This window comes from Colius striatus, chromosome 2, assembly GCF_028858725.1.
Source record: "Colius striatus isolate bColStr4 chromosome 2, bColStr4.1.hap1, whole genome shotgun sequence".
Lineage (NCBI taxonomy): Eukaryota > Metazoa > Chordata > Aves > Coliiformes > Coliidae > Colius > Colius striatus.
In genome coordinates, this window is record NC_084760.1 from 47342727 (window position 1) to 47370430 (window position 27704).

General features: G+C 46.1%; 1 protein-coding gene across 10 annotated transcripts in view; it reads left to right on the plus strand.

The window, feature by feature from the left end:
- Positions 1–27704, plus strand: part of ASXL2 (ASXL transcriptional regulator 2) — a 123828-nt gene that overhangs the window by 55790 nt on the left and 40334 nt on the right. For 5 of the 10 annotated variants that reach the window (XM_061990271.1, XM_061990273.1, XM_061990275.1 and 2 more), the window contains one exon: positions 3479–3629. The exons of 1 other annotated variant lie outside the window; for it this stretch is intronic. In XM_061990271.1, the coding sequence (XP_061846255.1) occupies positions 3479–3629 (151 nt within the window). Of the gene's footprint in view, positions 1–3478; positions 3630–6925; positions 7084–8408; positions 8528–11365; positions 12595–27704 lie in introns of those variants that run through there. 4 more of the 10 variants (XM_061990279.1, XM_061990277.1, XM_061990278.1 and 1 more) reach the window with 4 other exon arrangements.

Consider the following 27704-nt stretch of genomic DNA (forward strand, 5'->3'; position numbering starts at 1 on the left):
GAGAAACTGCTTGAGCATTAGGTAGGGCTGGATGAGCTCTGCAGGGCCCTGCCAACCCCCACCTTCAGGGATTCTTTGTTTCTGTTGCATGAACTTTCTCCGCAAATAAAACACTGAATCTCTGTGCTTATGCTAGTGAGCACCTGGATGCTGAAGTCCCACTGAAGTCCCTACTGCACTTTATTCACAGTGGAGTGGTTTTCTGGTAGTAATTACTATCCAGAAATGAAAGAGTGATTAAAAATTTAATGAAATTGTAGCCCTTAAAACGTATCTTCATCTTCACTGATCTCAGCTTCTACCTAGAAAAGAAAAATTTCCTTATCCTCAGTCTGTCACTAATAAGTAGAAAACAATGTGAATTCCTTGATTTGTCCAATTTGCTTATTTGAAAATAATCCTTATTTGAAACCTTTTTCCCTTACATAAACTTCTAGAAGGAAGCCTGCTCACACTGTTCTTGGTTTTTTTCTGTAGATCTGAAGTCTGTGAAGACTGTATCATAAGATAGGATTCCTCTCCCTGCTCATAGACCTGTGTAATAGGTGCTCCTACTAGAACCGATTTCCTCCTCGCATTCCATGCCCAATAGAGGGAAATAATGACTTGTAAGATGGGATGCATCTCATCCTGAAGTACTCAAAACGTATGAGAGTCTGTGCTCTACAAGTGCCAGTTAGATTGCCAATGAAATCAACTAAGAATTGCCCTGGAAAAGATGTCCTCGTTGTAAAGAATTTAGCTAGGTTGAATCATGTTCTCTCTCTGTCCTGTCAACTGGAAAAACACATTATTCCAACTGCTTTCTTGACAAAGCTGCAAAGGTTTCTTAAGGACTGCAAGGCCAGGACCCGATGTGATGGACAGGCTTCCATTTTGCTAGGTGCACTGTGGTTTTTGGCAGCAGCAAGCAAGCACAACTTGGGACACACTCATGCTTGACAGCACAAAGATGTTACAAACAGCACACTGAGTCTCCAAATGATTGTTTCAGTGCTTTACAGATAACAGCCGTGCTTTGCATGATGAGGGGGATATTGAATCTCTTTAAAAATTATTAAATGCTCCAGACTTGCAGGTGTGTAACACCCACCATCAGCCTGCAGCATTCCACAGGGGCAGTGCTGCATCTCAGTGAACTGTGTTTGCCCTGCCGAGGTTGCATTGATGGCTTCTCCTACAGCCTGGACAATATGCTTGGGCCCTTAAGGAAAATCAACTCCAGTAGTCCTTAAATACTACAGAATTCAACCAAATTACTATGACCATTAAAAACTGTAATAAAGTGCTAAATTTCTGGTAATTTCTCATAATTGAGTTTCTTGTAATGGATGTTTTTCATGGTTTGCACAGGCTGTTTGTGAGGGGTGAGCTTTGGGGGTCTGATTTAGCTTTAGGCTCTCCAGGTACTTGGTGGAGTTGTGGTTACACCTGGAAGGATCCACATTTTAACAGAATATTGGGCGTATTGAGGGTCAACAGATAAACAGAGAAACAGAATGTCATTTTATTAAACAGAAGGCGAAGTTTTATGCCAAAGGCAGGGATTTCTAGTAGACCTTGTGGCTAAAATGGTTTTAAGGAAAAGATTAGAGATATTTGGTGTGTAATGGAGAGTGAAATACTCCCAGAGAGGGACTTGGCTGAGGTGATGCGACAGGAGGGGGAATGAGGGTAACTGGTGATGGGTAGAGATGGGTCTCTCAAGCTGTGTTGAGTGGTTGGACAGTGGTGACATTAACAACTACAGTTTAAGACCTCGGCAGCAGCAACAACAAATAGTCTGCTGTCGTTAATTAGCACCAATTTGTAGATTAAAATCTTAATCCAACGAGATAATCACTAGAGGGCACTCTGGGTTTAGGTGTGCAAAGAGTGCCGGCTGCTGCCAGTTCTCTCTACTGACTATTACCTACCTAAAACCAGGTCAGCAAATGCAGCAAAGCCACTGCTTCAGCCCTTGGTAGTGCAGAGATGTCACAGTGTAGGTTCATTCTGTAGAACCATAGAATCCTTTTGGTTGGACAAGACCTTTAAAGTCCTCCAGTCCAACCAAACCCACTGCTAACCCATGTCCCTCAGCACCTCAGGTAGATGGCTTTGGGATCCCGCCAGGGATGGGGACTCCACCACCTCCCTGGGCAGCCTGAGACAGGGGCTGACAACCCTCTCAGGGAAAAAAATTCTTCCTCAGCTCCAATCTAAACCTCCCCTAGTACAACCTGAGGCTGTTTCCTCTTGTCCTGTCATTCATTACTGGGGAGAAGAGACCAATCCTCCTGATCCCGCTAGCCACAGCCTCCTGTCAAGGGAGCTGCTGAGAGCGAGAAGGTCTCCCCTCAGGCTCCTCTTCTCCAAACTGAACACGGGCTCTCAGCCCCTCCCCAGCACACTTGTGCTCCAGCCCCTTCCCCAGCTCCGCTGCCCGGCTCTGGACACGCTGCGGCCCCTCAGTGTCCCTCTGGCAGTGAGGGGCCCAACACTGAACACAGCACTCGAGCTGTGGCCTCACCAGGGCCCAGCACAGGGGGCGGCCACTGCCCTGGGCCTGCTGCCACACCACTGCTGATACAAGCCAGGGTGCCACTGGCCTTCTTGCCCACCTGGGCACGCTGCTGCCTCATCTTCAGCCGCTGGCACCAACCCCTCCAGGCCCTTTCCTTGTGGGCAGCTTTGTAGCCCCTCTGCCCCAGCCTGGAGCATTGCCTTGGGGTTGCTGTGGCCCAAGGACAGGATTCGGCCCTTGGCCTTGTTAAACTTCATCCCGTTGCCCTTTGCCCATTGCTCCAGCCTGCCCAGGGCTCTCTGAAGAGCCTTCCTGCTCTCACACACATCTGTGCTCCTACATGGTTTTGTGTCAACTGCAGACTGACTGAGGGTGCCCTCAATATTGCCCTTATCCACATCATTAATGAAGGTGTTAAACAGAACAGGCCCCAGCACTGAGCTCTCTGGAATAGCACTGGTGATGGCCACCAACTAGACTTCACCCCATTCCTCACCACTCTCTGGGTCCAGCTGTCAGGCAGTTTTCTACCCAATGAAGAGTGCATGTGTTTTGGCAACGACCTCTGCTGGCCAGGGGCTGCTGAGGACCTGGTTGGAAATTAAACTTGCCTGGGACCATGGGACACTGAGGTGCTAAACAGTTGTTCTTTTATCACAAAGTTCAAAAATTGTGTGGATTTCTGATAAAATGAGAATGTAGTGGAATTGTTGATTAGGGATATGGAATGAGTTAAGGAAGATTATAACAGATAAGTGATGACAAGGGCCATGTAAAACATCCAACTGTGGTTGTGTGAAGTGTTGTCTATGGGCTTGCAGAAGCAGTGTGCATGTTCAGAGGCCAGCGATTAAGCAGTTCTGACATCGCTCTGAGGCCTAAACAAGTCTCCAACCAATGTTTGATAAATAAATATAGGCAAAGTGCATTGTGGAGTGAGTAACTAACTAGGTCTGTTTGTTCCATTTGCAGAAGGATGTTCCAGATGGGCTGAAGGAGCTCTCTGATGGTTCAGAGGAGAGCAGCGATGCCCAGTCTGACTCTCAGAGCTCTGAAAACAGCAGCAGCAGCAGCGACGGGTGCAGCAACAAAGATGGGAAGAAAAGCAGATGGAAAAGGAAAGGTAATGCTCCTTTTTGGGAGCAATGATTGTAAGGTGGTCTTTGAAGGACTTGGAGTTTTTTATCCAGCGTGTCTGTGGCCTTAAAAGTATAACAGGTTGTTATAGTTAACAGCCTAAAAGTTGCTATCATGGATTGATACAAGGTCTGATTTAGTGTTGTGGGGCATGGAAGGGGAGAAGGTACCTGTAATTAAGTGTATTCAAGGCCATGATACAAGTCATACAGCAGCACATATGCTTCACACCCAGGAGCAGTGAATCTATTTCTTCAAGGTTTTTCTGCCGCCTCCTTGCTTTCCCAAGAGCATTTTACCTTTTACTTCTGGCCTCTTATGTTGCTTTTGGATGCAACACTGGCTAGGAAACAGCATAGAATCCCTGAGGTTAAAGCCTGTCATGTGAACTGATGGGTTTATGTTTGAGCCACAGCATCCTTTTCTGTCCTGTTTTGAGTTCCTTTCTCATAAACGGAGCAATATTTAGGTATTCAATACTGTTGAGTATGAAATAAGTTCCAGTCTTGGTTAATACAGGAAACTGCTGGTTTTTGTCTCACTGCCATGTCAGAGTGGGTTGCTCAAGTTGGATGGTTCAGCGATGTCTCAAGAATATCCAGATTTGGATATTCTACAGAAGAGTGGTTTTGGAGGCACAAGAGTAGCAAGCAGAAGAAACAGTGGATTTCACTCTGTGTGGAATCCTGATGGCTTTGCCACACAGAAGAAGTGAGGTATCTTGTCAGATACTTCGTTATCATGTTGTCTTACTGTTTCAGACACAAGGGAAATCAGCACCCTTCAGCTAATGCATTGCAATATTTAGATCCTGTATGTATGATGGAGAGTCATTGAATGGGAACATGCTTATATGGTATGGGTGAGTGAGACTCACGTGGACTAGACCCTTCCTCGAGCTTTCCTTGGAGTCATAATACAAATAACAAAAGTAGAAGTATTATTTAGCATTTAAACATTTTCAAGCACCATCCAAGTACAAAAAAGTTAAAAAAACCCTGAGAAGTAAGACTTGACTCCACATTTATCCTTTGAAAGGAAAGTTGTAGATGGTCTGGCTAAAATACTTTCATTTGTAACAAGTCCTGGAAGTATTTGATCAGTAAGGGTTGTCTTTTGCTACTTTGCCTACACCTCCAATGTTACGATATTATGTAAAAACCTGTGAGGGGATTTCTGTATCTTTTAGAGAGATCTTCATATAGAGATACATGAATACGTTTCATGTAAAAGTTTTATCTGCTGTGTTAGAGAATGACTGAAAAAGCAGGAGAATGTGTGGTTTAGGAAGCCAGGCAAGAAGGAAGGGCCATCTCACCCTGAAATGGCTCACAGAAGATTCCCAAAACTCTCAAAATAAGACACTGTGGTCTTAGTATAACTACAGAAAAGGGGTTTTGCTCACTTTTGTTGCCTGGTACTGGTGATTTTTCTGAGGAGTGACATTTTGACCTTCAGCATAAAGGTCATAATTTCATAGGCTTTAGTGCATTGAAAGTCATGAACTTCCAATGAACAGTAAATTAGAGATTATGGGTAAATTACAGAAGTAATTCTGGTCAATCGTGTTACCGAGTTTGTTCCTTCTTTTAAAATACCCTTCCTCCAGGACTATGTTCCTTTGTGTGAGCAACTCTTAATTATTAATGCACATAGGCTTAGTGTCATGCTGAGGCATTACCAGGTGGTGGAGGGAATGGCTTTCCACTTACCTTTAAGAAAATTGAGAAAAAAAATGCGCTCATTGGCTTAAACGGGGTGATTTTTCTGGCCAGTGCATTTTTAGAGCTGCTTCTGGACTGAGAGGGGTTCAGTGAAGCCTTCATCTGCCTGGGTTTCACTGATACTGACAGGGTATGGCAGGACTGAAGCTGAAGCACGTACTTTTTGTATTACAGCTCAACTTAACAGTATCCTGCATCTAGAGGTGAATCTCTCCCAGTCTGCGTATGATGCTGATCGCTGCCTGGGAAGGGCATCCCTTGTGTTGGTTGCAGCAGGATCTGTCACAAACACACCAGGGCTTCTTCCCATCACCAGGCAATTTTCTTGCCTCCATCCTTTGTTTCTTACAGCTACACAAAAGCAAATATGCCAGAATCTCCAAATGATGGAGTTCGGAGGAGACATTCAGAGCTCATCCAGCCCAAGCCCCTGCTCAAGCAGGTTCCCCTCCATCAGGAGGCACTGGAACCTGTTCAGGCGGGTTTGGAAACCTCCCAAAAAGGAGCCTCCACACCGTCCCTGGGCAGCCTGGGCCAGGGCTCCCTCACTTCAACATCAAACAAGTTTCTCCTCCTGTGCCACTGGCACTTGCTGGGTTCCAGTTTGTTCTCATTACCCTTCGTTCTGGCATGGGCCACCACACAACAAACACTGGCCCCATCCTCTCCACACCCACCCTTTAGGAATTTCTTAGCACAGATGAGGTCCCCCCTCAGCCTTCTCTTCTCCAGGCTGAACAGCCCCAGGTCCCACAGCCTCACAGAGATGTTTCAGTGCCCTCAGCATCTTGGTAGCCCTGCACTGGCCTCTCTCCAGCAGTTCCCTGTATCTCTTGAGCTGGGGAACCCATCTTGAGCTGAGGAGCCCATCTTGAGCTGGGGAGCCCAGAACTGGACACAGGCCTCCAGATGAGGCCTCACCAGGGCACAAGAGAGGGGGAGGAAAACCTCCCTCGACCTGCTGCCCACACTCTCTTCATGCACCCCAGGATGCCACCACTACCATTCTGAGATTCTGTGATTTACATCTCAAAGGTCAGTGGGCAAAGATGACAAACATGAACGTTATGCTTGAACACAGAAACCAGACATGAGTTTCTTTCCACTGGCCATTCCCTAGAAAATGAAAGTTTTTCTTAAGGTACTAATGTGCTGTAGCTGCATGTCCTGCTCCATACTGCATTCTGCAGAGAAGATACCCTGTTTGCACTCTTTGGAAGGTGCAGGATGAGACATGTAATGATTTACTCTTCCTTATCGTAGCTTGAGGGATACACTGAGAATTTCTGTTGCTGCTCTTATCAGTGATGAGCTAAGCTGACCAAGAGAGAACGAGTACAGGAGTTATCTGAATGCTGATGATTAGAGCTGAGATACTTTTTTTTAAATACTAAGAGGTAGAAGCCATATGATGGACAGTCAGACATATTTGTTTGTAACATACCATATAGTATGTTGATTTTCCTTCCAGCATTACCTTGATTTTTCTTTTCTATTTTCCTGTGGGCAACAAAGGGCATTTTGAAGATGACAATGAAATAAATGTTCTAATTGGCAGGTAGCAGAGCAGGATGGACCTCACGTCTTGCAACAAACCTGGCTTCATTAACAGCCATGACATTTCTCTTGTTTAAGCTGCCTGAACAGCTCTTAAAAGCCGCAGTTGTGACTGTGGTGAAAATCAAGCTGCTTCTCTAAAGAAAGCAAATTTTGCAGGTTTGTTACAGAGCAGTACAACCTTTGGGCACCTGCAGCAGTGTAAGGTAACAAGGTGATGTGGGACCCTTGAGGAGACCCTGGGAGAGTTAGTGTGAGGCTTTGGGAAGACAGAGATGGGCCCCACAGCCAGCCTTGGTTATCCTTATTTCATTTTCTTAGTCTTTTCCAGTTATACTCCGTTGTTTTGGAGATCAGTGGGTGGAAATGCCCATACACCTCAAATCACACATGTTCTGTGAACATGCAGAATCATGTCTGTCCTTTCTTACTGTATCTTCTAACACTTAATTTTTTGTTTACTGCATTGCATTCTGCAAGTCTTTGCTCTTCAGGCTGTTGATGAGCACTGAGTTGATGTTTCCATCTGTGGTAATTCTAGGATCCTTTCCCTGAGCAGCAGTGGCTGTTTGAGTTGTTCTTCCCTTTGCTGGTTAAGTTGCCTTTGATCTTCTCTGAGTCACATCTGCTGGTTTCGTGCCCCTTCTCCAGGTTTCCTGAGGTCCTTTGGCAGTTCTTTGCAATCAGGTTTAATCTTTTGTTATGCAGAATAACTTCTTATGCCTTATGCAAGCTGTGTCTCATCACGAATTTTGAGAGGTGTGGGTGGCAGCACGCTTCCTTGGACACCCACCACCACTCCCCACTGCAGGCAAACCTGGTGGGTTCCACTCATTAATCTATCTGCAGGATTTAAAGAGATGCAAGACTTAAGTAGCATCCTTTACCCTTTTCTTAAACCAGACAAGTTTATTTCAGGCTCCTGAGTCACATTTGATGCGTGATAACCACTTTCTCTAGGAATCTGTTAGGGTTTACTTAAATACTGTCTTTGCCACTGCTACAAGTTTTAAATGCTCCTTTAGATTTTTTTAACCTATTTCTGTTTCAATGTGTTTTTTCTTTTTGTGAAACTGAGTCCTGTTGTGACACTGCATGTGGTGTTTTTACAGAAATTTCCTTGAGGTAGAAGTATTTTTTTTTTAATTAAAATTAAAAAGGCAAACAAAGAAGCCAAACCGCAAAACTGCTTAGTTCATCTCAAAATCAGAAGCTTCATGCAAGAATAACATTTACTGGCCTATGTTACACAAAAGAACATTCAAAGGCATAAATACATCACTTGGTTCTTTGCTCTTGAAAAAGTTTTGATATGAGAGTTGTGATTTTTTTTTTTTGAGCAACACCGATATTAAATACGTGGGTGCTGTTGTGTTATGAGAGGAAGTGAGCAACCTTTTGTTTTTACAGGGTGCTGTAGGACAATGACTACATGCTGTCTTGCTGAGCTGGTGGATTCTGATGTGCCCTACAGATGTGTGTGAATATTGGTGTTTTGCTTTGTGCAGGAGAGGATGGAAATATGTACATATATTTCAGCGTGTAGATCCTACCAACATGAGCAGCTCTCATCTACAATGCAATCTCTCGTTCTTCTTAAGCTGTGAGTGCCTGTTTTTGCACTACACACATGCAGAGCTTGGATGTTGGCTTGGGATATTAGCTGAATTTCACTGAGAAAAGATCAGTTCTACCAATTCTGGGCAGCCCTCCTCCTATTGCAGGTGGGAGCCCAGTTGGACTAGGGGTTGTGTGGTGGGGAGCACAGGACTGGCAGTTCTCCCTGACCCTGAGGAGGTTAGCTCAGTTTGAACTAAATCTGTGCTCTTGGTACTTTCTGATGAACTCCATCCTACAGCAAAAGAAGATAATGGGCTTGTGTGGTGTGGCTGAGTGTGGAGGCAAAATCACCTACAGTGGCATATCTGCCCTGTTCTGTGCCTGCTGTTGCTGCTGTGTCAGTGATTTGCTGGAGGAAGAGAGCAACCGCACCAGGGGCTTTCCCTGAGAGCTTTCTGCTGTGCTAGCCTTTTCTGAAGGTTTTGTTTTGCAGCTTGTATTTCCTTTCTGTTACTGTCCTTTGTTCTCGCCTGGCAGCTCCAGCTGTGGTGATTAGACAGGAGGGCAGCAGTGCTGGGCTGCTTTGATTGTCCCCAGGTGCCACCTCTGCCACTGTGCTTGCTAGGAGGCTCCCGAGCTCTTCAGAGATCCCTGAGGCCTCCTGCAGTGCTTCTGCCTTATGAGCATATAGTTTTGGTATACAAGAAGATATCAGTTTGGGTTTGTTTCTGTTAAAGCTAGGTAGTTTAGACTTGCTGCCACTCAAGTGCCTGTTGAGCTCCACTTGGAAGCACATCTCGTGCACGTTTCCAAACCATAAAATGCTCCAGAATGATAGAATTATTTAGGTTGGAAAAGACCTTTAAGCTGCTTGAGTCCAGCCATTCCCCCAGCACTGCCATGTGCTAATGACCACTAACCCATGTCCCTCAGCACCTCAGGTAGATGGCTTTGGGATCCCTCCAGGGATGGGGACTCCACCACCTCCCTGGGCAGCCTAGGGCAGGGCTGGACAGCCCTTTCAGGGATAAAGTTCTTCCTCAGCTCCAATCTAAACCTCCCCTGGGGCAACTTGAGGCCATTTCCTCTTGTCCTATAATACATTCCTGGAGAGAAGAGACTGATCCCATCTCCCTGGCCACAACCTTCTCCTGTTCAGGGAGTTGTAGAGAGTGACGATCACAGAACTATAGATGATGTCTCCCCTGAGGCTCCTGTTGTCCAGGCTGAACACCGCCAGGGCCCTCAGCCCCTCCCCAGCACACTTGTGCTCCAGCCCCTTCCCCAGCTCCGCTGCCCGGCTCTGGACACGCTGCAGCCCCTCAGTGTCCCTCTGGCAGTGAGGGGCCCAACACTGAACACAGCACTCGAGCTGCGGCCTCACCAGGGCCCAGCACAGGGGACGGCCACTGCCCTGGGCCTGCTGCCACACCACTGCTGATACAAGCCAGGGTGCCACTGGCCTTCTTGCCCACCTGGGCATGCTGCTGGCTTGTGTTCAGGCAGCTGTTGGAATATCTTCTCAATCTCTTTGGGGTTTTTTCCAACATAGTTTTTTTTCAGAGATGTAAAATGAAAGCACAAAAGCTCAAAGAATTAGGCATATTTGGTGCACTTGAATAATGCCATTAGCTGTTAATTTTGAATGAAGGTATTCTGACTGCTTGGTATGAGACACTTGGTGGATTTTACAAGACTCTGGTTTATGTGAGATTTTTAAAACTACAGAATGAAGGACATAAACAAGACTTCTTTGCCAAAAAAAAAAAGTCTTTAAAAAAAGAAAAGTTGCACTAACCTTCCAAAAAAACCCCTTCTAATCTCTGGTGTTGTTTTCCCTTCTGGGGTATGACTGTGGAAAAGGGGATGTGGGCATAATCAAGGCTCCCCTGTTAATGGTGGAATTGGAGGCTCTAGTGTTAGAGCTTACGGCCAGGGGGCTGCTCTTGGGAAACAGTTCCTGAAGCATGCTAATGGCAACAGGTTTAAACTACTATCTGAGTTGATTTCTTCTTTCCCAGGTAGCTTGTTTGATATTGGTTGCAGCTATGGCATGCAGAGAAAGAGCTATGAGGGCACCTGAAGTGTGGGAGAGAGACTTCTTAGGGAGTCTTAATAAAAGCCACTCCTGATCAGGCAGCAAATGGCACCTGCTCATCTGCTCTGGGAAATTAAACATGTCTGAATGCGAGACTGATTCTCAAATCCATCTATACCAGGATGTGAATGTACAGCAAATGGACTCTGCTAGTTCTAGGTCTCATGCTTTTTTTTGCTGTGATTTTTTGCTGTGATTTGCTTTTTTTTTTTGCTCAGTCGTCTGTCACTAAAGACACCTGGTTTATCTTCTCACCATGCTTCTTGGCTGTAACATATATCTGCACCACAACTAAATGATCCTAAACAGTTCAATGAGATAAAGTAAGGTACTGTGATGGGAAATAGTTTAAAAAAACCAAAAAATCTTTGCATTAAACATTTTTAAATTCCAGTAGTTGTAAGGCATCTTTCTTAGTCAAAATTACTGTCTGAAGTGTGAGTTACAGCATGTGACCTAAGTGGAACCCACACTTCTAAACTGACAGGCTGAGACGCATGTAATAATTGTGCCATGAAGTCCATGGTGAAGTCTCTGTAAGGGTGAGGGAGCCCTGGCACAGGCTGCCCAGGGAGGATATGGAGTCTCATTCCTTGGAGGTCTTCAAGACCTGCCTGGACGTGTTCCTATGCGACATGATCTAGGTGACCCTGCTTCTGCAGAGGGCTGGACTAGATGATCTCTAAAGGTCCCTTCCAACCCCTACCATTCTGTGACTCTTAAGAAATTTTTCTTTCATTTTTACTTTCTTTTTTTCTTTTTTTTTTTTTTTTTTACTTTAAGCATCTGGAAGGATTGTTTTGGTTTCCTCCCCAAACCCTGCAGCTTGACCATCTCAATAGTTTAAAAAACTACCTCGTGTTTAATATCCACGGGGCTGCCATGAAAAGTGTGACAGAAGTGGGAAGTGCAGAGGGCTGCAGCTCCCTCCCAGCATGGCTCATCTCTGAGTTCTGCCCTCGGTAACGTTTGAAAGTGGAACTGAATGAATCTGCAGCGGATGGGACGTCCTGACAGCGACAGTTCCAACCTCAGGGGAGAAGCAGCTTGTGGCGTTGGTGCTGGCATCTGTCCTTCTTGGTGCCTCTGTGCCTTTTACTACTGTTTTCTCTACAAGAGTCAAAGAGTTTTTGCATCAAAGGAATTTTTCTTTTTAGCTAGTACATTTGTTTGCTCGTCTTCAACCAGAAAGACATTACATTCCAATTAGAAAGATTCCTTCTTGAGCTGCACAGCATCATCTCTGGAATGCAGCACTCCTACACAGCCGCTTCCTGAACTGTCTGTGCGCACATGAAACACCCAAAAGCCTCCTTCCTCATTAAAAAGTAAAAATCTAGCAACTTCAATTGAAGACTAGACCCAGATTCCACCAGAATCCTCTTGTTGCTTGGCTGCTGGCCACGTTTTCACCTGGGTGCTGTTGGAGACGGAGTGTTGGCATCCACTGATCTCTCTGGCATTTGGGCGCTCCTCAATAGGCAGCAGCACAAGCACAGGGTACCTCTTTCTTTTTGTTGCTAGGCTTGGGGAGGATACTTGTATTGTGAGAACACAGAATTGTGTTAAAAATCACTGAAGTGAATGTAAACTGGGGTAGACAGCAAGCAGATGAGGTGTGCTCATATTATTTTGCAACTTCAACTCAAGCTCGGAGAGGCTGCAGTTCAGCTTAACGTGACATGATTTTTGCTCATATACATCTAAAACAGGAAGCACATTCAGATAACATCAACAGCCACTTCCTTATATGTACAAAAATAAAGTACTCTGACAGCAGCAAAAACCAGCGCTTTGATTTTTAGAGAGGATAGAAACCTTTGCGCATCTGCAGACCTACAGGGGCATTTACCCAGGGGCCAATCAGGAGCACAGGGGGGAAAAAGTTGAAAACCAAGCCCCATGCGTTGCTGCCGGTGTGGGAGGAACCAGGAGCAGCCTCGGTTGCGGAGCTTAAGGCACAGCGGGAACAGCAATGTTGATGGAGCAGCTTTATGCCCTTTCCCTCAAAGGTAAGATCATAGAATGATGGAATGATAGGGATTGGAAGGGACCTCTGAGGTTGCTTCAGCAGCAGCTGCGACAGATTTGGGCTGTTAGGAATTGGAATGGGCGCATTGCCAGTCCCACTGTGACAATCAGAGGTGAGACAGACACCGTTCCTTTGGCCTTGAAGCAGCTCCTTGGCTGTCATCTTTAATAAAAGCAAATCTTTCTGAGGATACAGTACTTGTGAAAGGATCCTGCCAAGACTCCATGGGTTCTGGTTGTTTTAAATCATCCTGTAAATTCCAGATGCTTTTATCACCATTTTGGTATAATATGTTTTGTAAGACAATTTACAAATGGTTTGTGGTATTGCGCTCCATGAAAGTGAAATACAGCCTCTTGACATCACTGTGTACACCTCATTCCTGCAGCTAAGGTGGTTTCTGAGCTCAGGGTTACTAATCTGTTATGATGTCTGGAAATAAAACACATCTATTTTAGTTGTGCTTCTGTGTTCAGCTGCAAAGCTTCAATTGACTGGAGTGGAACTACAACCAGTGCGTAGACCTGGCTGTGCAAGTTGATACAAATGATTGGAAAGCATTTGGTTCCAGTGTAGAGCTGCACAGACTTTATGACTTCTGACAGTGCAAATGAGTGTCAAAATTGGGTCCTTGGAGTGCCTTTTCTGATCAGAGAAGGATCTTTTTCAGCTTCTGTAACTGCCACCTTCCGAGACAGGCGTTGCAAGAACAGGTCTCTCCTCTGGCAAAACTAAGTTTACTGTATTAAGAAGGAAAAGAAGGGGCAAAAATAATCAGGTGGTAAAGTAAACTTTAAGGGAAAAGGGGAATTAAATTGGACAACATTACTGACAGTCCTTCTCCATTAGCCAACAATCAACTTGTCTTATATTTTTATGCATAAACATGTACTGGTGGGTCCCTTGTAGCTCCCAGGCAGTCAGAATTTTGACCAGATTAGTGTTCAAAGTGAAAAGTGGCTGCATTTGGAAAACTGTAGTTTACTAAAAACAGGTCAGAAGATGTTAGTAAGGTTAAAATAGGATATTGCCATCAATTCTTATTAAACAGGACAGTGAAGGAAAGGACCCGGAATAACTAAACTTCTACACTGTGTTCACTGCGTATGGCCCATGCATAGGACAACAGGAATAGGAAATAAAACACTGTTCTACACCTGAAATTTTGTGCGTTATCTTTTAATAGAGAGGAAAATTCTTGGGAGTCCAGACACAGAAATATCAGGTCTCAGTTGGAGGGCATGACCTGCTTTTACTGCAAGAGCTTTACTGTGACCTTGGCTCTTGGCTTCCTTAATTAACACCCATGGCCATAACAGCTGCCTCCAAAAAAATATCTGTTTGGGTTATAGCATTTTGTTTCTTCATCCTATTAAAGATTTGGTAGAAATATCAGCGTTTCTAAATACAGCCCATTCCTGCTTGTGCTCGTGATTCATGAGGAAGCTGTTTCCTGAGTGTCACATTATGCAATTTCACAGAATCACGGAATCTTAAGGGTTGGAAAGGACCTCAAAAGATCATCTAGTCCAATCCCCCTGCCAGAGCAGGTCCTCCACCTAGAGTAGGTCACACAGGAACTCGTCCAGGTGGCTTTTTAATGTCTCCAGAGAAAGAGACTCCACAACCCATCTGGGCAGTGTGTTCCAGTGCCCCGTCACCCTCACAGTGAAGAAGTTTTTCCTTACGTTTCTTTGGAACCTTTACATTCCAGCTTGTACCTGTGGCCCCTTGTCCTATCATTGGACATCACTGAGAACAGCCTGGATCCATCCTTCTGACACTCACCCTTTACGTACTTGTAAACATTAATGTGGTCACCTCTCAGTCTCCTCCAAGCTGAAGAGCCCCAGCTCCCTCAGCCTTTCATCATACGGGAGATGCTCCACTCCATCATCTTTGTGGCCTTGTGCTGTACTCTCTCCAGCAGCTCCCTGTCCTTCTTAAACTGAGGGGCCCAGAACTGGGCACAATATTCCAAATGCAGTCACACCAGGCCAGAGTAGAGGGGGAGGAGAACCTCTCAATTTACCAAAGAATCTGCAGACACAACCCCAACCTTTTTTCCTTTATTTAGATTATTGTAGCTTCTATTTAGGCTAGCAAATCACAGGATCCAGATTTGGAGTGAGTTACAGTTTTTCCTCGTGGGCTATATGGCCTCCAAGGGTTCCCTCTTTATGCATCAAGAAGTTGTCTGTCCATTAGACTTCACAGCAACCCCCTGTTATGTGAGCAACAATCATTGGGCTATGCTCACAGGCACTTAGAAATGGCTCTGCTGTTGGTGGGCACTTCAGAAAAACAGCTGATAAAATCTGCAGTAGGAGAATTGTACACAGAGTGGTACAACAATGAAGAGTCCGACCAGCCCTTTAAGAACACCTTCTTGCCACACCTCCCCTCTTCCCAGACTCAGAGCCCTAATCCCGGGGTTTTTACCTCCTCCCCCCCACCTCTGTGAACGGCTCAGGGTGGGGTGGGGGGGAAGGGAGTGCGGGTTTCAGTCAGTCTATTGTCCCTCCTCAGGACAGGTAGGCTCCTCTCCAGTCCTCCCTGCAAGTCCATGGGGTACCTCACACACATGTGGCAGCCCTGCACAGGCTGCTCTGACGTGCATTTATCCCAAAGGCTGCAGCTCCTTTCTGCCTCTCGTGTGGTGCTGGCTCTGTGGCACGCAGGCTCTCCAGCACGGCCTGGGCCTGGGCCATGGCCACCTCCTCACACAGTCCCTCTCCCATCCGGGCTCACTCACACGGAGCTGCTGGTAACTCTCAGTCCTGCCATGGCCCTCCGTGGGTTGCAAGGGTACAGCCTGCATTCTCACCACAGCTTGCAGAGGAGTCTCTAGTCTCTTGCTTCTCCTTCCTCCTTCTCTGGCTGTAGGGTCTGCATGGTTGCCTCCATCTTGTATCACTCTTACACCTCCTGCCAGCACTTCAAATTCAAGTTCCCTAAATAGTGATGGCAGAGGCGCCAGATTGGCCCAGCTGGGCCGGAGGTGGGTCTGAACTCAGGAGCTGGGGGAGAGTCTAAAAACTCTTTACTGGGTCTTCACTGCAACCCGCTCCCCCTGTTACCAAGCAAAAGCTGCTCCTTGCTAAACCAGAGCAGCACCAAACAAGTTTCTCCTCCTGTGCCACTGGCAGGTGCTGTGTTCCAGCCTGTGCCCATTACCCCTTGTCCTGGCACTGGCCACCACACAACAAACACTGGCCCCATCCTCTCCACACCCACCCTTTAGGGCTTTCTCAGCATTGATAAGGGCACCCCTCAGCATCTTGATAGCCCTGCATTGGATAGCCTCTCAAGGTCCTTTCCAACCCTCATCGTTCTATGATCTATGATTCTATGGTCTATTTTTTCCTTATTATGTTTAATCTTAAACTTGTCCTGTATTGAATCAGTTCTGGGTTGAGTTTTTTTCAACTATGTGCACTGCAATGCAGAGGCCATGTGCCTTCCATGTCTGCATGGGGAAGAAACCTTGCTAGGATGGAATGAGGTTCTTTTGAAGACAGCACTGGCAGTCTGACAGCTAAGGTTTTAGGAATAAAGACTCCATCTCAGACTCAGGTGTTCTTATTGAAGCTCCATGTGCTTGGATCTCATCACAGGCCTGTATATCATGCTCATCTGCTCCAGTGTGGACCAATAGCAGTAACCCAGAGATTACAAGACCATGACAAGTGACAAGTGTGGTTTAACATCATCCATGGGTCTGTGGTTTAGGGATTTTTTTTAAGAGGGTGTCTTTCACTTGATGCCTGTTGACAAGTTGGTCCAATCCCTCTTTGAGCTGTTGTACAGTTTTAGTATTTGCCGCACACTGCAATAAGGATTTCTTCTGCTTAGTTTGCTGCACAAAGAAGTATCCCTTTTAGCTTGATATGGTTTTATGAAGTAATCTAAATTAATTTCATGTTCCTCAGCTCTTATATATGAGTTGGAGGTGTTGCTCTATTCACTTTACCACGCCACTCAGGATTTTACAGACTAGTCACATCGCTTGTCAGCTATCTCCTCCAGGCTGGATGGCATTTCTGTTCCTCATTTAAGGGCCATTCCATCCTTGGTGGGCTTTTCCAGCTCACTTAGATCTATTTAGAGCCGGTGTGAAAATGGCACACAGTCCTCAAGGGGGTAGGCACACGTATGTTCTGTTTCTGCTCTGTCATTATGCTTGCTTTGACCACTGTTGACCTTAGGCTGTTGTACAAGTGTTTGTTATAGCACTAAGAGAACATTCCTCTGTGGTCATTGTCCCCTGTCCTACAAGATGTCCATCAGCCCCCGTGTTTTTTCCTGAATAATTTGGTATCAGCAGCAAACTTTGCCACTTCACCATTTGCTTACTTTTCCACTCAATTTATAAATCTGATACTTGGCTATTTTGACAACAGTCTGATGTTATTTGCTGTCTGATAGTTTTTTGCTCTACATATATAGTGTAGTGTAATGCCTGGCTGCTGCCCAGGCCCTGCGAGGAGCAACCACGCCATGCAGTTGGGGATGGTGGCATTCAGCCAGGCAGGCTGACCATGACACCCTCAGACTCTGCTTCCTTCTTTCACTCACTATTGCAGAAACTATTGAAAATAAGTTTCCAAAGTGACATGCTATGGAGATATGTCTCTGTGTACCTCAGAAATTCTGGCGGGAGCCCGGGATTAAACTCTATGTTATTGATTATTGAGAATAGAAGACTAATGGGGGATCTCATTAACACAAGTAGCTAAAGGGTGAGTGTCAGGAGGGTGGGGCAGCACTTTTTCCTGTAGTGTCCAGTGCCAGGACTAGGAGTAATGGGCACAAACTGGAACCCAGCAAGTGCCACTGGCACAGAAGAAACTTGTTTGGTGTTGAGGTGAGGGAGCCCTGGCCCAGGCTGCCCAGGGAGGGTGTGGAGGCTCCTTCTTGGGAGGTTTCCAAACCCACCTGGACACGTTCCTGTGCCCCCTGATGGAGGGGAACCTGCTTGAGCAGGGGCTTGGGCTGGATGAGCTCTACAGGACCCTGCCAACCTTCAACATGCTATGATTCTGTGATTCTGTGATGAGAGGACCAGGTCAGCCCATCAAGGAGACGAAACAGTCTCACACAATAGAATTGCTTCTGCCAGTCAGAACCATGTTGATGGAGCAATCACTCTTTCTTGTGTTTGGGGCAGAACCTGCACCCTTTGACAACTCTTTATCTTTATGGACCACATGTATTTTAGGCAGATGAGGGTGTTCCTATTTCAGCTAGGCCTTACAGCTGGGGAGCAAGCTGTCACTAGCACATCAAGTTTTGGTTGCAGCACCAGTTCCATGCAAATCATGTGTCTCTAGTGGGACTTCACTGTGTTACGGTGTTTTTCAAAAGTGCACTCAATTTGGTTGAATTTCCTGTCCAACCATGTATAAACTATATGTATATATACACACTGTTGAGACGTAAGGATGTGAGGAGCCTTCCTGACCATTGATGGGTCTTGCCCATTGTTTGCCCCAAGTGACGGAAAACATCTTGTTTTAGCAGTAGAGGATAAAAATTATTTTAGCCTTACTGAAATTTAGTTTGTAAGAACTGGATACCATCTGTTCTAAAAGCTCTTGTCTGGGTAGCATTGCCCTGTGTGTACGACAGAGGAACAGGCATTTCTCCTGTACTTTGCTTTTCAAATAAATCTTGGCCATGTAACAGCCTCTTTTTATTTTTAGCCTCAATAGTAGCAAACTCACAGTGATTACTATCAGCTTGGTAGTCATCCTCAACTGTGAAGGTCTCAAAGCAAGATCTAATACATTTTTTACTCCAATTGCTTCCTTCACTGCTCAACTAGGAGAAAAATATTTTTGTCCCTTATTTCTGATGGGTGATTGGGTGGCCTGTGCCTTACTGACAGTCTAATGAATATCTCTGTAACCACCTGCAGTTTTCAATTTCACCTTCTATGGAAATGTGTTCCTGACCAGTCAAGTTTGCTTGTGGGAAATTAGTTCTCTTAAAAGGAAGTACCTGTATTGGTGCCTCAGACTGTTTCTGCCCTTGCTGACAGTGCAGCCACACTCCCTGTGCCGTCAGCACTTTGCCATCTTACTGTAAAATAACAGAGTGGTTTGAGTGGGAAGGGACCCACGTGCTCCAAATCCCTGCCCTGGGCAGGGACACTTCCATCAGACCAAGCTGCTCCAAGACCCATCCAACCTGTCCTTGAACACTGTCAGGGATGGGGCAGCTGCAGCCTCGCTGGGAAACCTGTGCCAGGGCCTCACCACCCTCACAGCTTGGAAAAACTTCTTCCCAAGAGCTCATCTCAGTCTCCCCTCTGTCACTTTGGAGCCATCTCCCCTTGTCCTGTCCCTCCAGGCCCTTGCATAAAGTCCTTCTCAGCCTTTCTTGTCAGCCCTTTAGGGACTGGAGGCCACTGGAAGGTCTCCCCAGAGCCTTCTCTTCTGCAGGCTGAACACCCCCAACTCCCTCAGTCTGTCTCCACAGCAGAGGGGCTCCAGCCCTCGCATCATCTCCGTGGCCTCCTCTGGACTCACTCCAGCAGCTCCGTGTCCTTGTGCTGTTGGTGCCCAGAGCTGGAGGCAGCACTGCAGGGGGGTCTCCCCAGAGTGGAGCAGAGGGGCAGAATCCCCTCCCTCACCCTGCTGCCCATGGTGCTGGGTATGCAGCTTGGGGCAGGGTTGGCTTTCTGGGCTGCCAGATCATGTTGCTGGGTCATGTTGAGCTTCTCATCCACCAACACCTCCAAGTCTCTCTCCTCAACTGCTCCTGAGAATAAAGTGTGGGGAAATTATTTTTTTTGGTCCACTTACGCTGGTGAAGTCAGGCTTTTAACATACTGCCGTGGTAGGGCCTCAGCCCAGGACTTCAAATTTGGCTGTGTAGTTTCTTGCTGAAAAAAAACCACATTTTTTTGCTTCCCTACTGTTGTACCCAGCTTTCTGAGCATGGAGACTCTGCAGCAGGGATGAAGGGCAAAGCTCAGAACTCCGGGGACAAGGAGCACAGCGGCATCTCAGCTTGACTCTTTCCTTTTTTTCACTTTAGGGTTGTGGAATCCATTGTCAAATGCAGCAGTTTCTGGGACAGCCCTTGGGGGGAACTCTAGCTGCCCGCAGGCACTGACGTGCACTTGAGCTGGAGCTGACAAGATTTAACTTTTCTCAGCTATTTTGAATGTACATTGGCAAATGAATCAAAATTAGTTTAAGGTATGAGTTGGAAGTGCTGTCAACAATTAATTCCACATGCAGACTGTTCTTAAGCGACTGCTCCCATATGGAGTGAATCAGGAGGAGTTAATCACAAACAACTGTGTGAGGAAGAGCTTCGACCTGGGTTGGTTTGTTGTGGGTTTGGGTTTTTTTTGACCGTGGTCTTTAGAAACTGATCTCTCAACCAGAGAGAAGAAACTCAATTCAATTGTCTTTAAGTTTCCTGCTCTGTGATAGTAGACCCTTAGCTGGACATGTTTCAGCACAGCTCCTGGAGCAGAGGCTGTGTTTCTGCATGCTGTATGCAGGATTCCGGCCCTGAGGAGCTTGCAGTCACTTCACTGAAGTGACAGGAGGTAAAAGTAGGGAGGGGAATGCAGGGAAACAGTTTAAGTTCATTTATAGTGGCTATACTTTTATCCCTAATCTAGGACTGTGAGCCACAGGCCTGTATTTTAATGAAATACTCTAGAGCTGATGTTAAATGAGGTCATTGGGAGTTTGGGATGTTCATAATCATATCTTTGTTTGGAGAATTCCTATATCGGGTAAGTCAGCTGTTTCCAGGTCAACTGTGTGCTTTCACCACTGAAAAAAAAATGCTACTTCATGGGTGAAAAACAGGAAGCTTCAGTGTAATGGTAATTCATGGTTCTTCTCCAAAACATGAAACACTTCTATTGACATTGACATTGCTGCTGCTACAGTCCAGGCGCAGCTGCTTATCACCCTCGTGTACTCTTGAAACACACAATAATCAAATAATCCTCTGTCAAGCCCTAGTGCTGTTCTTGAAGGTGTGTGGTTGGGCCTGTGTATCTCAGCACCACAAGCCCATTCAGGCGGTCTCTCGGTGAGACACTTGGCAGGCAGAGTGGCAGCTGGAGAGTGATGTGCAGAGCTGTGCAGGTTCCTGGTTTGCCACTGCATTCTTGGGTGGGAGATCCTTCCAGATCAGCATACAGAGTTCTTAAACAGCTTCTTTTGTTTTATTAAAAAGTACACTGGCAGAGACAAGTTGCAGTAACAACAAACAAAGAGACCTGTGAGCTACTTAGGTAGTTGTGAATAGCTCTTCAAAACAAGAACAGCCATGCTGCTCCCAGTGCAGCCATGCAAAGTGGTATGTGATGCAGGAGTGTGGAGGGCTGTTGAAAGAAACGTGACCATATCTTTCCCTGTTCTATGCCTTAAATAGCTTCATATTGGACCACCTCTAATTTGCTCTGTGTTGGGAGTGAGCAACCTAGGAATGTGGTCTTTTACCCCAAAACAAAGTATCCAAAGCATATGGTCCCGCTGACATTGGCCTCTAAGTATCTGCTGTGAAAAGATGTGGAGAGTCAGTTGAGCTGCTCAAAATCCCAAACAGTGGGGATTAGCAGGGCCCTGGAGAGCTCATACAGCACAAGCACCTGCTAAAGCATGTTCCCCTTGATCAGAGAGCACAGGAACGTATCCAGGCGGATCCTCAAGACCTCCAAGGAAGGAGACTCCGCAACCTCCCTGGGCAGCCTGGGCCAAGGCTTCATCAGCATTGATAAGGGTGCCTCTCAGCCTTCTCTTCTCCAGGCTGAGCAGCCCCAGGTCCCGCAGCCTTTTCTCCTCAGAGAGACGTTCCAGTCCAGTTCCAGAAGCCTCTCGCTGCCCAGGTCCTGGCCTGTGCACTGTGCACTGCCTTTGCTGACTCTGGGTAGATTAGGGCAGCTGTGGGAACCCCACTGTGAGCCAGCACTCCCTACAAAAATAAAGTAAATGATAAAAAGACTCTCAGCCTCGTTCATGATGAGCTTTTTGGATCAACTCCTAGAGGGACCTGATGCATGTTGGACAGTCTGAGGGAAGGACTGGGGCTGTGCCTCTGGAGTGGCAGCTGTAAGACTTGCTTGAACAAGCCATTAGATCAGTTCATTTGCTCCTGTGCCATAACAAATTTACTGTGCCCCAGATAGATTGTTCTGGCTCAGGAAGGCACATGTCTTCAGTATGCTGGGTATTAGTAGGCAGCCACAGGGAATACTCAAAAAAGAAGACATTATACTGTAGGATTCTGTAAAGAAGCATAAGAAGAATCTCAGCTACAATTTACACAGTTTTCCTCACAATCCTATGCTGCCTCGAGTGGTTGTTTTGAAGGGAACCAAGTTGTAGGGAGTGTATTTCAGTTCAGGTTTTACTTTTTCAGAGCAAATACTCCCATTCAGAATGAGTTTTGTAGTGATTAGATTCACTTAATTTGTTAATAAAAAAATATGATACCAGTACAAGACTGAACAGATGCTCCCTTAAGCTTTGTGGGCACCTCACACTTGACACCAGGCTTTGGCTTCTGACAGACTCTTCAAGGAGATGGCACTGCTTGAAAATGTACTCAACAGCAAGTGCTGTTGGTGTCTTTTGTGTCTGGTGCTGCACTTTGTTATATTTTTTTAAAAAACTATGCACTCCTAGGAGTGCAGTGACTGACCCATGCAAATCATAGAATCACAGACTCGTTCAGGTTGAAGAAAACCTTTGAGATCATCAAGTCCAACTGTTCCTCCCAGCACTGCCACAACCACGACTAAACCGTGTCCCTCAGCCACATCTACACAGCTTTGGAATCCCTCCAAGGATGGGGACTCCACCACCTCCCTGGGCAGCTTGTGCCAGCATCCAACAACCCTCTCAGGGAAAAAAGTTCTTCCTCAGCTCCAATCTAAACCCCTGTTGCAATTGAGTCCATTTCCTCTTGTCCTGTTGCTTGTAGCTCAGGAGCAGAGACTGACTGCCCCCCACCCTGCCACAGCCTCCTGTCAGGGAGCTGCCAAGAGCAAGAAGGTCTCCTCTCAGGCTCCTCCAGGCTGAACACCCCCAGGGCCCTCAGCCCCTCCCCAGCACACTTGTGCTCCAGCCCCTTCCCCAGCTCCGCTGCCCGGCTCTGGACACGCTGCGGCCCCTCAGTGTCCCTCTGGCAGTGAGGGGCCCAACACTGAACACAGCACTCGAGCTGCGGCCTCACCAGGGCCCAGCACAGGGGACGGCCACTGCCCTGGGCCTGCTGCCACACCACTGCTGATACAAACCAAGGTGCCACTGGCCTTCTTGCCCACCTGGGCACGCTGCTGCCTCATCTGTCAAACTATATGTCAAGCCACTATCGGTCAAATGATAAGGGTCATTTTAGAGGTTCATTGGAGCATGTGTTCTCTTCACACTGAGCTACAAAAGGGTACCAGGAAAGTGAGCACCATCAGTTAGGTATCGGTCATGTAAAAAATGCTTTAATAGTTAAATGTTAGTGCTAGAAGCTTTTCTGGTGTAAGAACATAAAACACTGACTTTTTTTAGAAATAATTCTTATGCTAATATGCTCCAAGGAAGATTTTCCTGTTTCCTCACCTTAATATAGACATTTTCCATACTTTTATAGCATCATATAAAACCACCTAACATGATTTTTTCCTTGTGTTTTATCACATCCTCCTTACTCTCTTGTTTCAACGCTGTCATTGGCCATTGGTGTCAAGTGTACTCATGGAGTGGTGCAGAGGCCTCTGTGATCCCTCTTTACACCAACCTCATGACAGTAGCCACCTGGTTACCTTTGGTCATCAGATATTTGGCCAAGAAGAAGACAGCCTTTCCACCATGGCTGGGGAACTTCAGCAGTGCTGTTACTCAGAGCCTGCATTCCTGTCTTTTGATCTTATCATGAAGTGGTACAGGTATTGTTGATTAGTTTAGGACAGGTTTTCTCCACTGCCCTTGTAGGGACTTTCAGGGATAGACCTGAAGTACATAAAGCTGTCACCAGAAACACCAGCACCTGAGTTTTCGGCAGCAAGAAGCCTTGACAGGATGGACTGCAAGGGTTCAATTCTTAAGTTTACACAACTGGCCTTGACCTCAGTAATTTCACATCTGCTTCTCAGCGTCCAAGAGGAGAGAACTTCAGATGAACTGCAAAGTTCTTTGAGCTCTAAGGGTATTCTTTGGGGGAAGAACAAAGTGTTCTTTGCATTCAAACCTCAACTTCAAGTGATGTAAAAAGCAAACACTGAAATTTTTGCAGTAATGTGCTGAGACCAGGCAGGGGCAGCAGCCAAGGTCGGTTGTCAAATGATTTTCAGTGAGAATGGGTTGTTTATTGATGGAGGAATGAGTGATGGCTCTCTCAGCTCTCTGAGTTCCAGTAGTGCCTATTGTGAGTAATCCAGATTTATCACTCACCCTTGCACTCTTGACTTTTTCCTGAAGGCACACATCTGCTATAATGTTTGGTTTTCAACAAAAAAAAACCCCAAACAACAAAACAACTCATTGGCGTTGGCTTATTTGATGTCAGCTGAGGTAATTTGCACTTACAGCTGTAATTTTTTTTATGAGTTACTGTAAAATACTTTATTTCTCTTCTTCCTTCCAGTACAAGAGCTAAAAAACCACTTGTTTGGATCAATAAAATATCTTTAAACTCAGCACATTTTAATGATCATGGTCTGACTTCTTAAACATGGGGAGCTGTGCCCATATCTGACTTTGTCATGGCTGTGTGTCTCTAGAAAACTTGAAAATTCTTCAGGTCAGGAAGCGATAGGGGTACAAATTACTAAGCTTGTCTTTTTACTGGTTTTTGTTTGTTTGTTTAATAATTAGATTCTGAGCCTGCTGGGCTGAGGACTTCTTCCTCTTGCACACATACTGTCTGCAGCAGAGTCTGTGGCTAGTTTTCCTACATGCACTACACGCTGAGAATCATAAACGTAGTCATGTGCTGTCCCCGTGCCTAGACTGAAACCAGAACCACTTCTGTGTCATTTAGGTAAGCTTGGGGTTTGTTAACTGTGAGATCTCTGTAGCTGCTAAGGTTCTATGACAGAGGTGGTGTGTGAAATGATTAGAATGCTAATGGATGTGCACAAGCCCCATAGTCAGCCTGGAGGGCTGGGCTTGGTCCTGCATCCCAGATAGCTCTGCCTTGACCCATCCCTCTGATGAAGAGCCATCATTGACACACAGAGTAGACTTCTGTGGCAATGTCTCAATGATTTGACGTAGAGTCCTTTGCTACTACTGGAAGCTCAGTTGTAAGTCCTTTCCCAAAGCGATCCACTACTTCAGAGTGTTAAGCTGCTGAGTGAGAGCTGCTTGGTGTGACTTTATTTCTACACTAGAGCAAAGAGCTGTAGAGCTGCTTTTTTCTCTTTCCCCCTCTTTTTTAAGGTCTTTGTCAGTATTGAACCAATGTCCTTTCCTAGAGTGGAGGAATTGCTCACTGTAACTAAGGATGAATAAATTTACTCTAAGAAGGCTTTAAATTGTGAGAGAAAGAGGGTAGAGAGCTTAGGGAAAATGACCAAGGCATATGAGCAACCAAACACGGACTCAGTGAGTACCTGTATTTTCTCAGAGCTGCTGGTGCAAGACACCCCCCAGTCTCTCCATATGAAGCCAACAGTTGGTTCTTTTTTATTCTTATAAAAATATAATCTTATATCAGACTGTGTAATCCTTGCCAAAACAGTGCGTCAGCTTTACAGGGATAAATGCGGGAGCGGGAGTTCTGGGAAGTTGCAGTTAGACAGTATTTTTGGGGGATTATTTCTACCTTCATTCTAGCAAGGGACAGTCACATAAGGGAGAACTCTTTTAAAATGGTCAGCTTCTCATTCCAGCATACCTGTGGAGAAGAAGGGCATTGGATTAACCAGAGACATTTCTGAGCTTCACAAAATATGTTTTACTGGCTTTCACTACAAGTTTTTCATGTAATACATCTGGAGCTCATTAGCTGTTTAAAACTGGGCTATTTTAAGCTTATGACTGCACATCGTTGAAGGGGAGGAATTGTATTTTTAGTTCAACTTGACTGTACTTTCTTTCCAGTTGAGCAAAGTGCAGCCTTTCTGTCTCAATGTGTAGACTTTGAGGCAGACGACCCCATGGAAATGCATGCAACCCCTTGAGCAGGAACTCCAGACCTACTATTATAATTTCATATTATATTCCTATTATATTTTGTGTCATCAGCAAACTTGCTGATAACACAAAACTAGGAGAGGTGGCTGATTCACCAGAGACTGTGCTGCCATTCAGCCAGATCTGGACAGGCTGAGAGTGGGGCAGAGAGGAACCTCCTGAGGTTCAGCAAGGGAAAGTGCAGAGTCCTGCACGTGGGGAGGAACAACCCCCTGCACCAGGACAGGCTGGGGGTGACCTGCTGGAGAGCAGCTCTGCAGAGGGAGACCTGGGAGTGCTGGTAGGCAGCAAATCAAACAGGCTGCCCAGGGAGGGTGTGGAATCTCCTTCTCAGGAGGTTTCCAAAGCCGCCTGCCTTAACATGTTCTTGTGCACCCTGATCAAGGGGAACCTGCTTGAGCAGTGGGTGGCACTGGATGAGCTCTGTGGGGCGCTGCCAACTCCCACTACTCAGGGATTCTGTGACCCTATACTCTCTCCCAAGTCCCCCCAAAAAACAGAGACAAAAGCCCAGTAAAGCTCGCACACCTGAGCTCCAGCCAGGATGCAGAGGTGAGTACCCAGTCCCTGTGCCCACGTGGCTTTGCACCAAGCTCTGCTGCAGCAGTGGCGAGAGCAGCGCCTGCTGATGAGACAGGGCTTGGGTCCAGATCATGCTGCATTTTGGTCCTTTTAAAGGCAAAGAGTTAGTATCTGATGTCTGAAGACTGTACAGAGAGCACTGCCTCTGTGCCAAATTTAGACTGTCAGCAGGATTACAGTTTTCAGGCTGCTAATGAGTTATAAGGATGCGTTACCCACTCAGAAGATGGCAGTGGCCTCTGCAGTGCATGCACCTAGGGCAGTTTGTTAGGTGATGCTCATGAAGCAGTTATCCAGCAAAAGGCTTTTTATCCATAGTATGCTGTTTTAAAATACTCTGAGTATAAATTTAGCAGAACAATTTCATTGCTCAAAAATAATTTGATTCCACCTACGAAAAGATGAGAGTTTCTTTTGTTGCATAGTATATTTAAAACTGTAGTTAGCTCTGATCTTTAAAGGATAAAGGATGAGAGACCCAGAAAAAAACACTGTTCTAGGAACTGTTGTACAAGCAATTCAGAGAGCTCTGCCCTTTGCTTATATCACTGAGCCTGTGCAGTGTCAAAATACAGGCTCTGGGCAGTGTTTGGGTACATTTATCTTCAGCCAAAGCTTAAGCAAAAGACTTTTCCTGTCAGATTAATTTTACTTTTGCAGACTGTTACAGCTTTTTTTTTCTGATTTGAATGTATTTTGAGTCAGAAATCCTCTACTAATTGCATATTTATTTTTCCTTTACTTTTAACCTATTTATAATAGTTTTATTTTGCTTCATACTGGTAAATAGTTAGCATGCTAGTCAGGGTATCTATGCTCCTGTTCTGGGCCCTGGTGAGGCTGCAACTCGAGTGCTGTGTTCAGTGTTGGGCCCCTCACTGCCAGAGGGACACTGAGGGGCCGCAGCGTGTCCAGAGCCGGGCAGCGGAGCTGGGGAAGGGGCTGGAGCACAAGTGTGCTGGGGAGGGGCTGAGGGCCCTGGGGGTGTTCAGCCTGGACAGGAGGAGCCTGAGGAGTAATACAGCACTCTCTGGAACTGCCTGACAGGAGGGTGTAGTGAGATGGGAGTTGGTCTCTTCTCCCCAGTAACAAATGATAGAACAAGAGGAAATGTCCTCAAGTTGCCCCAGGGGAGGTTTAGATTGGAGCTGAGGAAGAAGTATTTCCCTGAGAGGGTTGTCAGCCCCTGTCCCAGGCTGCCCAGGGAGGTGGTGGAGTCCCCGTCCCTGGAGCTATTGCAAAGCCCTGTAGCTGAGGGACATGGGTTAGTGGTGGGCTTGGCACTGTGGGGGGGGGGGGGGGTTGGACTTGAGGGTCTTCAAGGTCTTTTCCAATCTAA